At 42.0% G+C, this 14,166-nt stretch overlaps 2 protein-coding genes across 2 annotated transcripts in view; one reads left to right on the forward strand and one right to left on the reverse strand.

Moving 5' to 3' along the window:
- Positions 1 to 11,770, forward strand: part of LOC120028435 (dixin-A-like) — a 30,683-nt gene extending 18,913 nt beyond the window's left edge. The window contains exons 13-15 of the mRNA XM_038973654.1: positions 5,320 to 5,428; positions 5,901 to 6,009; positions 11,448 to 11,770. Of these exons, the coding sequence (XP_038829582.1) occupies positions 5,320 to 5,428; positions 5,901 to 6,009; positions 11,448 to 11,531 (302 nt within the window). The 3' untranslated portion in view covers positions 11,532 to 11,770. The remainder of the gene's footprint in view (positions 1 to 5,319; positions 5,429 to 5,900; positions 6,010 to 11,447) is intronic.
- Positions 11,771 to 12,152: 382 nt separating this feature from the next.
- pih1d2 (PIH1 domain containing 2) lies at positions 12,153 to 13,975 on the reverse strand. The gene is made up of 5 exons (XM_038973576.1): positions 13,790 to 13,975; positions 13,428 to 13,554; positions 12,951 to 13,181; positions 12,471 to 12,769; positions 12,153 to 12,287 (listed from the first exon to the last, which is right to left on the reverse strand). The coding sequence occupies exons 1-5, from the start codon at positions 13,973 to 13,975 to the stop codon at positions 12,153 to 12,155; spliced, it is 978 nt and encodes a 325-aa protein (XP_038829504.1).
- Between the last annotated feature and the right edge of the window lie 191 nt (positions 13,976 to 14,166).

Consider the following 14,166-nt stretch of genomic DNA (forward strand, 5'->3'; position numbering starts at 1 on the left):
AAAAACAACCTGAGGATTGATTATTAAAAACGTTTGACATGTTTCTACGAACTTTACGGATACTATTTGGAATTTGTCAACCCTTGATGACCTGCCTAAGGCTGTGGAATACTGAACATAACGCACCAAACAAATTGAGTTTTTTTAATATAAAAATAATATAAACTCACACAAACGCTTGGATTGCTTTCGCTGTAAAGCATATTTTCAAAATCTGACACGACAGGTGGATTAACATCAAGCTAAGCTGTGTTTTGCTATATTGCACTTGTGATTTCATGAATATAAATATTTTTAGCAATTTTTTATTTATTTTGGGGCTCTGCAATTCAGCGGTTGTTGATGAAAATGATCCCGCTAAAGGGATCCGTGCGTCAAGAAGTTTTAACTTGGTTCAAACGTTTCGGGTAGCCTTCCAAACTTCCCACAATAAGGCTAATTCCTCCTGACAGAGCTGGTGTAAATGAGTCAGGTTTGTAGGCCTCCTTGATCCCACATGCTTTTTCAGTTCTGCCCACAAATTTTCTATAGGATTGATGTCAGGGCTTTGTGATGGCCACTCCAATACCTTGACTTTGTTGTCCTTAAGCCATTTTGCCACAACTTTGGAAGTATGCTTGGGGTCATTGTCCATTTGCAAGACCCATTTGCGACCAAGCTTTAACTTCCTGACTGATGTCTTGAGATGTTGCTTCAATATATCCACATAATTTTCCTGCCTCATGATGCCATCTATTCTGTGAAGTGCACCAGCCCCTACTGCAGCAAAGCACCCCCACAACATGATGCTGCCACCCCTGTGCTTCACGGTTGGGATGGTGTTCTTCGGCTTGCAAGCATCCCCCTTTTTCCTCCAAACATAACAATGGTCATTATGGCTAAACAGTTATATTTTTGTTTCGTCAGACCAGAGGACATTTCTCCAAAAAGCATGATCTTTATCTCAATGTGCAGTTGCAAACCGTAGTTGCAGTTGCAAACCGGCATTTCAGGTTACGTCGATATAGAACTCATTTTACTGTGGATATAGATACTTTTGTACCTGTTTCCTCCAGCATCTTCACAAGGTCCTTTGCTGTTGTTCTGGGATTGATTTGCACTTTTTGCATCAAAGTACGCTCATCTCTAGGAGACAGAATGCGTCTCCTTCCTGAGCGGTATGGCGGCTGCGTGGACCCATGGTGTTTATACTTGCATACTATTGTTTGTACAGATGAACATGGTACCTACAGGCATTTGGAAATTGCTCCCAAGGATGAACCAGGCTTGTGGAGGTCTACAATTTTTTTCTGAGGTCTTGGCTGATTTCTTTTGATTTCCCCATGATGTCAAGCAAAGAGGCACTAAGTTTGAAGGTAGGCTTTGAAATACATCCACAGGTACACCTCCAATTGACTCAAATGATGTCAATTAGCCTATCAGAAGCTTCTAAAGCCATGAAATAATTTTCTGGAATTTTCCAAGCTGTTTAAAGGCACAGTCAACTTAGTGTGTGTAAACTTCTGACACACTGGAATTGTGATACAGTGAAATAATCTCTCTGTCAACAATTGTTGGAAAAATTACTTGTGTCATACACAAAGTAGATGTCCTAACCGACTTTCCAAATCTATAGTTTGTTAACAAGAAATGTGTGGATTGTTTGAAAAATGAGTTGTAATGACTCCAACCTAAGTGTATGTAAACTTCCGACTTCAGCTGTATAAAGGGATTACAAAAGACATGCAAAGACCAGATATGCTGAAGTGAAGCTCATCTCTTGCTAATCTCAGTGGCTAATTTTGGTATCTCTACTGTATGTTGTTTCAGTTGTCTCAACAGATCAGCAGGTTACATCTTCTAAGGGAAATCCACAGAAATTACCACATGTAGCTATAACAAACTGCACCCAGGGCAAAGGAAGGGCGGTGCCACAATAAGAGTGATTTATACAGAACATTGGTTGGCATGTACTTCATACGTCTTTGCCTGCAGTTCTTATTCCAAGATTATTTGAAATGAGTTGCAGTGGAGTATTTAGGGATAATCACTTCAGTAGAATCAGATAAGATGGTGACCAGACCACTGTGATCTGAAGCTTCTAAAACCATGACATAATCTTCTGGAATTTTCCAAGCTGTTTAAAGGCACAGTCAACTTAGTGTATGTAAACTTCTGACCCACTGGAATTGTGATACAGTGAATTATATGTGAAATAATATGTCTGTAAACAATTGTTGGAAAAATGACTCATGTCATGCACAAAGTAGATGTCCTAATCGACTTGCCAAAACGATAGTTTGTTAACAAGAAATGTGTGGAGTGGTTGAAAAACCTAAGTGTATGTAAACTTCCGACTTCAACTCTACACCTGTTCTGAAAGGCCCCAGAGTCTGCAACACCATTAAGCAAGGGACACCACCAAGCAAGCGGCACTATGAAGACCAAGGAGCTCTCCAAACAGGTCAGGGACAAAGTTGTGGAGAAGTACAGATCAGGGTTGAGTTGTAAAAAAATATACAAACCTTTGAACATCCCACGGAGCACCATTTAAATCCATTATTAAAACATGGAAAGAATAAGGCACCACAACAAACCTGCCAATAGAGGGCCGCCCACCAAAACTCACAGACCAGGCAAAGAGGGAATTAATCAGAGATGCAACAATGAGACCAAAGATAACTCTGAAGGAGCTGCAAAGCTCCACAGCGGAGATTGGAGTATCTGTCCATAGGGCCACTTTAAGCCGTACACTCCACAGAGCTGGGCTTTACGGAAGAGCGTCCAGAAAAAAATAAGCAACCATGTTTGGTGTTCGCCAAAAGGCATGTGGGAGACTCCCCAAACATATGGAAGAAGGTACTCTGGTCAGATGAGACTAAAATTAAGCTTTTTGGCCATCAAGGAAAACGCTATGTCTGGCGCAAACCCAACACCTCTCATCACCCCAAGAACACCATCCCCACAGTGACGCAGTGTGGTGGCAGCAGAATGCTGTGGGGATGTTTTTCATCAGCAGGGACTGGGAAACTGGTCAGAATTGAAGGAATGATGGATGGCGCTAAATAAAGGGAAATTCTTTAGGGAAACCTGTTTCAGTCTTCAAACCTTCCAGCAGGACAATGACCCTAAGCATGCTGCTAAAGCAACACTCGAGTGGTTTAAGGGGAAACATTTAAATATCTTGGAATTGCCTAGTCAAAGCCCAGACCTCAATCCAATTGAGAATCTGTGGTATGACTTAAAGATTGCTGCACACCAGCGGAACCCATCCAATTTGAAGGAGCTGGAGCAATTTTGCCTTAAAGAACAGGCAAAAATCCCAGTGGCTAGATGTGCCAAGCTTATAGATACATACCCCAAGAAACTTGCAGCTGTAATTGCTGCAAAAGGTGTCTCTACAAAGTATAGACTTTGGGGGAGTGAATAGTTATGCACACTCAAGTTCTGTTTTTTGTCTTATTTCTTGTTTGTTTCGCAATAAAAAAACATTTTGCATCTTCATAGTGGTAGGCATGTTGTGTAAATCAAATGATAAAAAAACAAACATCTATTTTAATTCCAGGTTGTAAGTCAACAAAATAGGAAAAATGCCAAGGGGGTGAATACTTTCGCAAGCCACTGTACGCCGTTCTCAACAACCTTGATAATTCTCTTTCACGCAACTTTATCTAATTGTGTAATTCAATTACATTGAACATATGTTAGGAGCTATCAAGCGTTTTAATCAGCTAGCCTGGTTATCTGTAGAGAAAAGTGTCATTTTAATCCAACTTGGTCTGGTCCACATAATTATTACAGACTCAGCACCCAGGTACCTATCAAATTATTTTACATATATAAGATGTCCACCAATACAACACCAGAGCCAGAGACTCTGATATTGTAACGGCGTTCCTCCTCCTCTTCATCCGAAGAGGAGGAGCAGGGATTGAACCAAAATGCAGCGTTGCGATTTGACATGATATTTATTAAATAAACCGAAAACACGAAGAACACTTGAAAAGATACAAAACAACAAACGACGTAGACTGACCTGAACGTAAGAACTTACATGAAACACGAAGAACGCACGAACAGGAAAACAGACTACACAAAACCGAACGAACAAACAAACCGAGACAGTCCCGTGTGGCGCGACAAACACAGACACAGGAGACAACCACCCACAACAATCAATGTGAAAACACCTACCTTAATATGGCTCTCAATCAGAGGAAATGAAAACCACCTGCCTCTAATTGAGAGCCATATCAGGTCACCCTTTAAACCAACATAGAAACAGAAAACATAGACTGCCCACCCAAACTCACGTCCTGACCAACTAACACATACAAAACTAACAGAAAACAGGTCAGGAACGTGACAGATATTGCTTGTTTTAAATGTAAGAGTCTATCTGGTAAGAACACTTTTTTTTATATTCCGGCATTGTTGAGTGCAACAAACTACCACATCAACTCAAAGCCATGGCAACCATAATTGACGACACTAAATTACTTGGTGTTACCTCAGATTTTAAAATGTCATGGTCAAAACATATATATTCAATGTTGTATTGATGGGGAGAGGCCTGCTTTTTTGACACTCCACAAAGCAAGTCCTGCAGGCTCTAGTTTTATCTTATCTTGATTTTTGTCCAGTCACATGGTCAAGTGCTGCGAAGAAAGACCTAGTTAAGCTGTAGCTGGCCCAGAACAGAGCGCCACGTCTTGCTCTTCAATGTAATCAGAGGGCAAATATTAAAACTATGCATACCAGTCTCTCTTGGCTAAGAGTTGAGGAAAGACTGACTTCTTGTTTTTATAAGAAACCTTAATGTGTTGGAAATTCTGGTTTCAAAAAACAAATAAACACTTCACGGCACAACACCTCTCCCCCATGTGAACTACTTGTTGTGTGAATGCACTGACCTGTATGTGTACCTGATCGATGTTGATTTTAAATGTATGTATATTGTAAAGTCTTTTGTCTGTAATATATTTTTCGTTATGTGTCAGACCATAATAAGACTAGCTGTCACCATTGCCATTGGCTAATGGGGATCCTAATAAATCAAATCAAAACCATTACTTCATTTAAAAAGTTCAAAAGCTGGGTAATGATCTAGCCATAGACACATTTTCATGTCTGTATTTAGGTCATGTGTCTGTATCTATAGTATGTAATGTTGGAATGTTTTTGTACCATGGAAATGCATCTGACTTTCTTGTGATATCTCTGTCATGTTTTTTTAATGTATGTACTGTGTGTATATGTGTTTTTTAATTGGCAAATAAAATCAATCTGTCTTTAAGCTGTAGCCAGTAAGCGAACCTATATGTTTTTATTTATTTTCAGAAATAGCTCACTCCCACAGTAGTCCTGGCCTGGACTCCACAGTCTCCACTAAAGTCCTCTACTTCACTGATCGTTCACTCACTCCCTTCCTGGTCAACATCTCCAAAAGGTACAAATACAGAATCCCTCTTTGGGTCTTGATGATGTCCATTGCATACATACAGACATTACATACCTTTGTGTTGCATGCTGCCTGTAAGTTGTGGATGCAATGTACAGTGCCAGTCAAAAGTTTGGACACACCTACTCATTCAAGGGTTTTTCATTATTTTTACAATTTCCTACATTGTAGAATAATAGTGAAGACATCAAAACTATGAAATAACACATATGGAATTATGTAGTAACCAAAAAAGTGTTACACAAATCAAAATATATAGATATATATTTTAGATTCTTAAAAGTAGCCACCCTTTGCCTTGATGGCTGCATTGGGTATTGAATGCATGCATGTGTGTCATTGGTGTGTGTATTGTGTGTCTATGTGCTGTAGCGTTGTGAGGGAATGTGCATGTCTGTGTCTCTGCACAGATCAGTGTACCATGATGCCATCTGACACTGAGACTGTGCTGTGCTGTTAGGCTGGGGGAGGTGACTCTGAGAGACTTCAAGGCAGCGGTGGACCGCCAGGGTAGCTTCAGGTACCACTTCAAAGCCCTCGACCCAGAGTTTGGGACTGTGAAGGAGGAGGTAGGCATGCTTTGGATTACAACTTTGGGTTTACATTTAGATAGTGTCAAATGTTACCACTTAGGGGGAAATGCCTGAATGACCAAAATGAAAAGAGAAAACACTTGGAATTGGCAATAGTTCCAAAACCCAGTAACTATGTTAAGATCATAAAGATGTGGATTCTCTATTAAGGTTGATATGTGTTTAGAGACTGTCCCTGTATATGTCATACACTACATATACAAAAGTATGTGGACACCGCTTCAAATGAGTTGATTTGGCTATTTCAGCCACAGAAAAATCTGGGTTTGGGGAATGCCAGGAGAACACTACCTGTCCGAATGCATAGTGCCAACTGTAAAGTTTGGTGGATGAGGCATAATGCTCTGGGGCTGTTTTTCATGGTTCAGGCTAGTCCTCTTAGTTTGAGTGAAGGGAAATCTTAACGCTACTGCATACAATGACATTCTAGACGATTCTGTGCTTCCAACTTTGTGGCAACAGTTTGGGGAAGGCCCTTTCCTGTTTCAGCATGACAATGCCCCTGTGCACAAAGCAAGGTCCATACAGAAATAATTTGTCGAGATCGGTGTGGAAGAACTTGACTGGCCTGTACAGAACCCTGACTTCAACCCCATCTTTGTGATGAATTGGAACGCCGACTGCGAGCCAGGCCTAATTGCCCAGCATCAGTACCTGACCTCACTAATGTTCTTGTGGCTGAATGGAAGCAAGTACGCGCAGTAATGTTCCAACATCTAGTGGAAAGCTTTCCCAGAAGAGTGGAGGATGTTATAGCAGCAAAGGGGATCAACTCCATATTAATGCCCATGATTTTGGAATGAGATGTTCAACGAGCAGGTGTTCACATACAGTGCATTCGGGAAAGTATACAAACCGTTTGACTTTTTCAACATTTTGTGACCTTACAGCCTTATTTTAAAATGGATTAAATTAAAAATGTTCCTCATCAATCTACAGTCGTGGCCAAAAGCTTTGAGAATGACACAAATATGAATTTTCACAAAGTTTGCTGCTTCAGTGTCTTTAGATATTTTTGTCAAATGTTACTACGGAATACTGAAGTATAATTACAGGCATTTCATAAGTGCCAAAGGCTTTTATTGACAATTACATGAAGTTGATGCAAAGAGTCAATATTTGCAGTGTTGACCCTTCTTTTTCAAGACCTCTGCAATCCGCCCTGGCATGCTGTCAATTAATTTCTGGGCCACATCCTGACTGATGGCAGCCCATTCTTGCATAATCAATGCTTGGAGTTTGTCAGAATTTGTGGGGTTTTGTTTGTCTACCCGCCTCTTGAGGATTGATCACAAGTTCTCAATGGGATTAAGGTCTTGGGAGTTTCCTGGCCATGGACCCAAAATATCGATGTTTTGTTCCCCGAGCCACTTAGTTATCACTTTTGCCTTATGGCAAGGTGCTCCATCATGCTGGAAAAGGCATTGTTCGTCACCAAACTGTTCCTGGATGGTTGGGAGAAGTCGCTGTTGGAGGATGTGGTACCATTCTTAATTCATGGCTGTGTTCTTAGGCAAAATTGTGAGTGAGCCCACTCCCTTGGCTGAGAAGCAACCCCACACATGAATGGTCTCAGGATGCTTTGCTGTTGGCATGACACAGGACTGATGGTAGCGCTCACCTTGTCTTCTCCGGACAAGCTTTTTTCCGGATGCCCCAAACAATCGGAAAGGGGATTCATCAGAGAAAATGACTTTACCCCAGTCCTCAGCAGTCCAATCCCTGTACCTTTTGCAGAATATCAGTCTGTCCCTGATGTTTTTCCTGGAGTGAAGTGGCTTCTTTGCTGCCCTTCTTGACACCAGGCCATCCTCCACAAGTCTTCGCCTCACTGTGCGTGCAGATGCACTCACACCTGCCTGCTGCCATTCCTGAGCAAGCTCTGTACTGGTGGTGCCCCGATCCCGCAGCTGAATCAACTTTAGGAGACGGTCCTGGCGCTTGCTGGACTTTCTTGGGCACCCTGAAGCCTTCTTCACAACAATTGAGCCGCTCTCCTTGAAGTTCTTGATGATCCGATAAATGGTTGATTTAGGTGCAATCTTACTGGCAGCAATATAGGCAGCCTGTGAAGCCCTTTTTGTGCAAAGCAATGATGACGGCACGTGTTTCCTTGCAAGTAACCATGGTTGACAGAGGAAGAACAATCATTCCAAGCACCACCCTCCTTTTGAAGCTTCCAGTCTGTTATTCGAACTCAATAAGCATGACAGAGTGATCTCCAACCTTGTCCTCGTCAACAGTCACACCTGTGTTAACGAGAGAATCACTGACATGATGTCAGCTGGTCCTTTTGTGGCAGGGCTGAAATGCAGTGGAAATGTTTTTGGGGATTCAGTTCATTTGCATGGCAAAGAGGGACTTTGCAATTAATTGCAATTCATCTGATCACTCTTCATAACATTCTGGAGTATATGCAAATTGCCATCATACAAACTGAGGCAGCAGACTTTGTGAAAATTAATATATGTGTCATTCTCAAAACTTTTGGCCACGACTGTACACACAATACCCCTAACGACAATGTGAAAACAGGTTTTAAGAATTTTTTGCAAATGTATTTAAAAAAAGAGGAAAAAATACCTTATTTACATAAGTATTCAGTCCCTTTGCTATGAGACTCGAAATTGAGCTCAGGTGCATCCTATTTCCATTGATCATCCTTGAGATGTTTCTACAACTTGATTGGAATCGACCTGTGGTAAATTAAATAGACACAGCTGTCTATATAAGGTCCCACATTTGACAGTGCATGCCAGAGCAAAAACCAAGCCATGAGGTCGAAGGAATTGTCCGTAGAGCTCAGAGACAGGATTGTGTTGAGGCACAGATCTGGGCAAGGGTAGCAAAACATTTCTGCCGCATTGAAGGTCCCGAAGAACACAGTGGCCCCCATCAATCTTAAATGGAAGAAGTTTGGAACCACCAATCTCCTAGAGCTGGCCGCCCGGCCAAACTGAACAATCGGGGGAGAAGGGCCTTGGCCAGGGAGGTGACCAAGAATCCGATGGTCACTCTGACAGAGCTCCAGAGTTCCTCTGTGGAGATGGGAGAACCTTCCAGAAGGACAACCATCTCTGCAGCACTCCACCAATCAGGCTTTTTTCAGCGGCAGGGACTGGGATACTTGTCAGGATCGCGAGGGAAAGATGAACGGAGCAAAGTACAGAGAGATCCTTGATGAAAACCTGCTCCAGAGCGGGGCGAAGGTTCACCTTCCAACAGGACAACAACCCTATGCACACAGCCAAGACAACGCAGGAGTGGCTTCGGGACAAGTCTTTGAATGTCCTTGAGTGGCCCAGCCAGAGCCCAAACTTGAACCCGTTCAAACATCTCTGGAGAGACCTGAAAATACAGTCAGGTCCATAAATATTTGGACAAATATTTGGACATTGACCATTATTATTATTTTAGCTGTCTACCACAGCATTGGAGTTGATATTAAATAATGAGCTGTAAATGCAGGCTTTCAGCATTAATTTGAGGGTATTTACATCCAAATCGGGTGAACGGTGTAGAAATTACAGCACTTTTTATGTGTGGTCCCCCCCTTTTAAAGGATCAAAAGTACCTGGACATTGGCTGTTCCATGGCCAGGTGTGTGTTATTCCCTCGTTAGTTAATTTACAAGTAAGCAGATAAAAGGTCGAGAGTTGATTTCAAGTGTGGCATTTGCATTTGGAATCTGTTGTTAACCCTCAATATGAAGTCCACTGCCAGTGAAGCAAGCCATCATTCGGCTGAAAAATCAAAACAAACCCATCAGAGATAGCTAAAGCATTAGGTGTGGCCAAATCAACTATTTGTTACATTCTTAAAAAGAAAGAATGCACTGTTGAGCACAGAAACATCAAAAGGCCCGGAAGACCACGGAAAACAACTGTGGTGGATGACCGAAGAATTATTTTTCTGGTGAAGAAAAACCCCTTCACAACAGTTGGCCAGATCAAGAACACCCTCCAGGAGGTAGGTGTATCTGTGTCAAAGTCAACAATCAAGAGAAGACTTCAGAGTAAATACAGAGGGTTTATCACAAGATGTAAACCATTGGTAAGCCTCAAAAACAGGAAGACCAGATGAGAAAACATCTAAAAAAGCCTGTGCAGTTCTGGAACAACGTCCTATGGACAGATGAGACAAAGATCAACTTGTACCAGAATGATGGGAAGAGAGGAGTATGGAGAAGGAAAGGAACTGCTCATGATCCAAAGAATACCACCTCATCTGTGAAGCATAGTGGATGCCAATGGAACTGGTTCCCTTGTATTTATTGATGATGTGACTGCTGACAAAATCAGCAGGATGAATGCTGAAGTGTTTAGGGCTATATCATATGCTCAGATTCAGCCAAATGCTTCAAAACTCATTGGACCGCGCTTCACAGTGCAGATGGACAATGACCCGAACGAAGCATACTACGAAAGCAACCCAATACTTTTTTAAGGCAAAGTGGTGGAATGTTCTGCAATGGCCAAGTCAATCACTTGACCTGAATCCAATTGAGCATGCATTTCACTTGCAGAAGGCAAAACTGAAGGCAAAACGCCCCAAGAACAAGTAGGAACAGAAGACAGCTGCAGTAAAGGCTTGGCAGAGCATCACCCGGGAAGAAACCCAGCATCTGGTGATGTCTATGCGTTCTAGACTTCAGGCAGTCATTGACTGCAAAGGATTTGCAACCAAGTATTAAAACTCACAATTTAATTTATGATTATGTTAATTTGTCCAATTACTTTTGAGCCCCTAAAATTGTGTGTGGGGGGGGGGCGCGCACGTGCGCTATGTATAAAAATGGTAGTAATCCCTACATGGTTCATACAATAATTTTGACAAAACCCTTACATTAAAGATTAACGTCTACACTTAAAGCACATCTTGAATGTTTCCTTTCAAATCTATTGTGGTGAGAGCAAAAATGATGCAAATAGTGTCACTGTCCAAACACTTATGGACCTGACTATAGCTGGGCAGCAACGCTCCCAATCCAACCTTACAGAGCTTGAGAGGATCTGCAGAGAAGAATGGGACTAACTCCCAAAATACAGGTGTGCCAAGCTTGTAGCGTCATACACAAGAAGACACGAGGCTGTAATCGCTGCCAAAGGTGCTTCAACAAAGTACTGAGTAAAGGGTCTAAATACTTATGTCGATGTGATATTTCACTTTTCTATTTTTAAAGCATTTGCAAAAATGTCTAAAAACCTGTTTTTGCTTTGTCATTATGGGGTATTGTGTGTAGATTGATGAGGAAACTTTTTTCTTTAAATCAATTTTAGAACAAGGCTGTAATGTAACAAAATATGGAAAAAGTCAAGGGGTCTGAATACTTTCTGAATGCACTGTACTGTTGGTCATGTAGTGTAGTTTATATTAAAAGAGTATGCCTGTCTGGTTCTGGTTGGTGTTCTCAGGTGTTCCAGGACGGAGCCCTGGTGCCTGGCTGGGAGGGGAAGATAGTGGCCTGGGTGGAGGAGGACCATGGAGAGAGACGGTAGAACTGGGAACCAACCAACCATAGAGGGAACCACTAGCCTCAAACTGTGACCACTGGAATATGATGTCATAACACACTCTCAGTATTCTCAGCAGCCCTGCAGAGGTAGTTATTAAAACAATTGGGACCAATCTATTTATTACTGTTTCGAGATAAAACCATACTTTCAAAAATGGCTCTGTCCTATGGACATTTGACTTACAGTAACTGTTTGAAGTACAAGTTGTTGCCAAATATGAATAAAGTTCTTCACAATACAATTTTGAAGTTTTAATAAACATGGATTATTGCATGAATATGGACTATTTGTGAATTATTTCCCAGACATGCAGTTAATGTAACTCATGATCATGGAGGAGTATAATTCCACTCGAGTCATTAATGTTGTTGTGAATGTCTTTACTAAGGTACTGTTTACTACTACAAAGGTTCAGACGCACAGTTTATAGGATGCATAGCAGAAATTACATTACTGCCTTCTCTAATTTCCAAAGTCCCAATCTCTTCAGAAAGACAAATCACCTACTGGGTGTAACTGTGTCTTGTCAGAAAAGACAGTGTTTATTTGAATTGTTTTGTCTATTAATGAATTTGCGTCTTTTTAGTGTCGGCAGTACCAGCACTAGAGTATAGACACTTGCAAAGTTAATAACCGTTTCTTCTTGTTGAATGTGGCAGAGGCCGACTCCTCATTCACAGTCTCAGGCAGCTCCAGGTGTAGATGGTACATATCCTCCACTTCTAGTAGTACATCATCCTACAGAGAAATACACACACAGACTATTAGACCCACAAGACCACAGAAAGGATAACTTATAATGTAACATAGGCTATTATGTCAACATAAGAAGAGTTTAAGCAAAAGGGACAGAATTTTTGTTAATCCATCACAGGGTCTTATGCATAGCACAAGGGAAGGGGAAGCAGAGTGGTCCCTGACCTGGGAAATGCTGAGATGGCACTCTGTGATGGACTGAACCTTTGGTAGCTCCACAGTCAGCTCCAGGCTCCGAGAGAGGTCCCTGGGGTCAGAGTTGACAGTGAGCTGGTGCTGTGGCCGCTGAGGCTGGGCTGTCACTGAGCTAGAGATCACCTGGATCAGGTTCTTGGTCTTGTTGCTTTGGTCCCCTGGCCCAGGAGTTCGCTGGACAGATGTGATGAGCTGCACAGGTGTACTGTCCTCAGTCTGCCCTTCACGCAGAGAGATCTGCTGAAGCAGGGAAGCTGGGGTCTGGGAGGCTGGGAAATTGAAGTCAAATGAATGTCAAAAAATGTATCTTCACATACAGTATACCTTAAAAAACGTAGTTAGTTAGTAGGTATTGCTCAATATATTTTAATTCAATAATCTCGCCTTTATCTTGGTGGTGTCACCTTAATAAAAAATAAAACCCCTTGAATAATTACGTAGAGGCTTTACCTGTGTTGGTGGCAGGGCTGGACTGTTTTAGAGAACCCAGGCGGCGCTGCATGTCCTCTAGGCTGCCCTTCAGCTTACTGCTGCTGACGTTGTACTGCTGGATCAGACGCAGGCCATGCTGCTGCTGGGTGAAGCTCAGAGCTAACAGGTGAACCTGGTCCTCCCTCTTGTCCTTCTGAGCCTGCTGCAGCACCGCAGGGCTGAACGCCACATCCATCACACTGTAATCGTCTGAGTACATGAAACACAAGTTGTAGTACTGAGAAACGGCAATGAAACACCTTTAAAGTTCAAACAGTGTTACATAACATTAGTATCAAAACCATAAAACAAGTTATAAGAAAGTCAGCTGTAGTAGAAAGTAATTTGAGGAATGTTCACTTTTTTGCCAGCACCTCTTGTAATACAGGTTACAATGCAGGTAATTATGCAGAAATACAGGTTTGTGTTCTGCAGGACAACAGTGACTCTTGGTACCTCCTCCTTCATCAGTGTATGTCTCCAGTCTCCCTCCACACACAGGCACGGGCTTGTTCTCATCAGCAGGGGTAGGGACGCGCTTCCAGCCACACACATTGATGTACAGCAACCCTTTCTTTGGCTCCTGACACAAACAATAAAGCAACTGTTCAGCCTTTTATAGTTCACACCTCCATATTATTAGCCAGCAGTGCACAGTCAAACGTGCACTGCAAACAAATGAACCAGTATTCTCTTATCAACACACTTTGCTATGTCATTTTTATGTAGGCCAGTGTTGTAAGTTTGTATGTTTTGAATCGATAAACTCTACAGTGTGGGTGTAGCTGTTCATAGAAAATGCAGGTACTTTATGGTACCAGCATTTCGGTGAGTAGGCAGGAGTCAGGCTGAGGTGGTGCATTATAATCAGTTCCCTGTTTCATCTGTTTCTCGATAAACATCTGGTAGCTTTGAGGGTCATTCTGAGACAGGTCGTCTAACATGGACCAGAACTGGTTGACCTGCTGCAAAACTTCCTTTGTACACCCCAGGGAAGAAGACATATTTCTGAAAAGATATTGAGTGATTTAGTTTAGTATACACACAGCTCATTGGAGTTTTGCATTTGATTATGGTATGGCAATGAAAGTTAGCTATAGATGAACAAGCATGGAGAGAATTCATGGCCAGGTTAAATAACGTTAACGTTAGCTAGCTAGCTACAGTAGCTAAATAGCTAGCGCTAGGTCTACCA

This window comes from Salvelinus namaycush, chromosome 34 (assembly GCF_016432855.1).
Source record: "Salvelinus namaycush isolate Seneca chromosome 34, SaNama_1.0, whole genome shotgun sequence".
Lineage (NCBI taxonomy): Eukaryota > Metazoa > Chordata > Actinopteri > Salmoniformes > Salmonidae > Salvelinus > Salvelinus namaycush.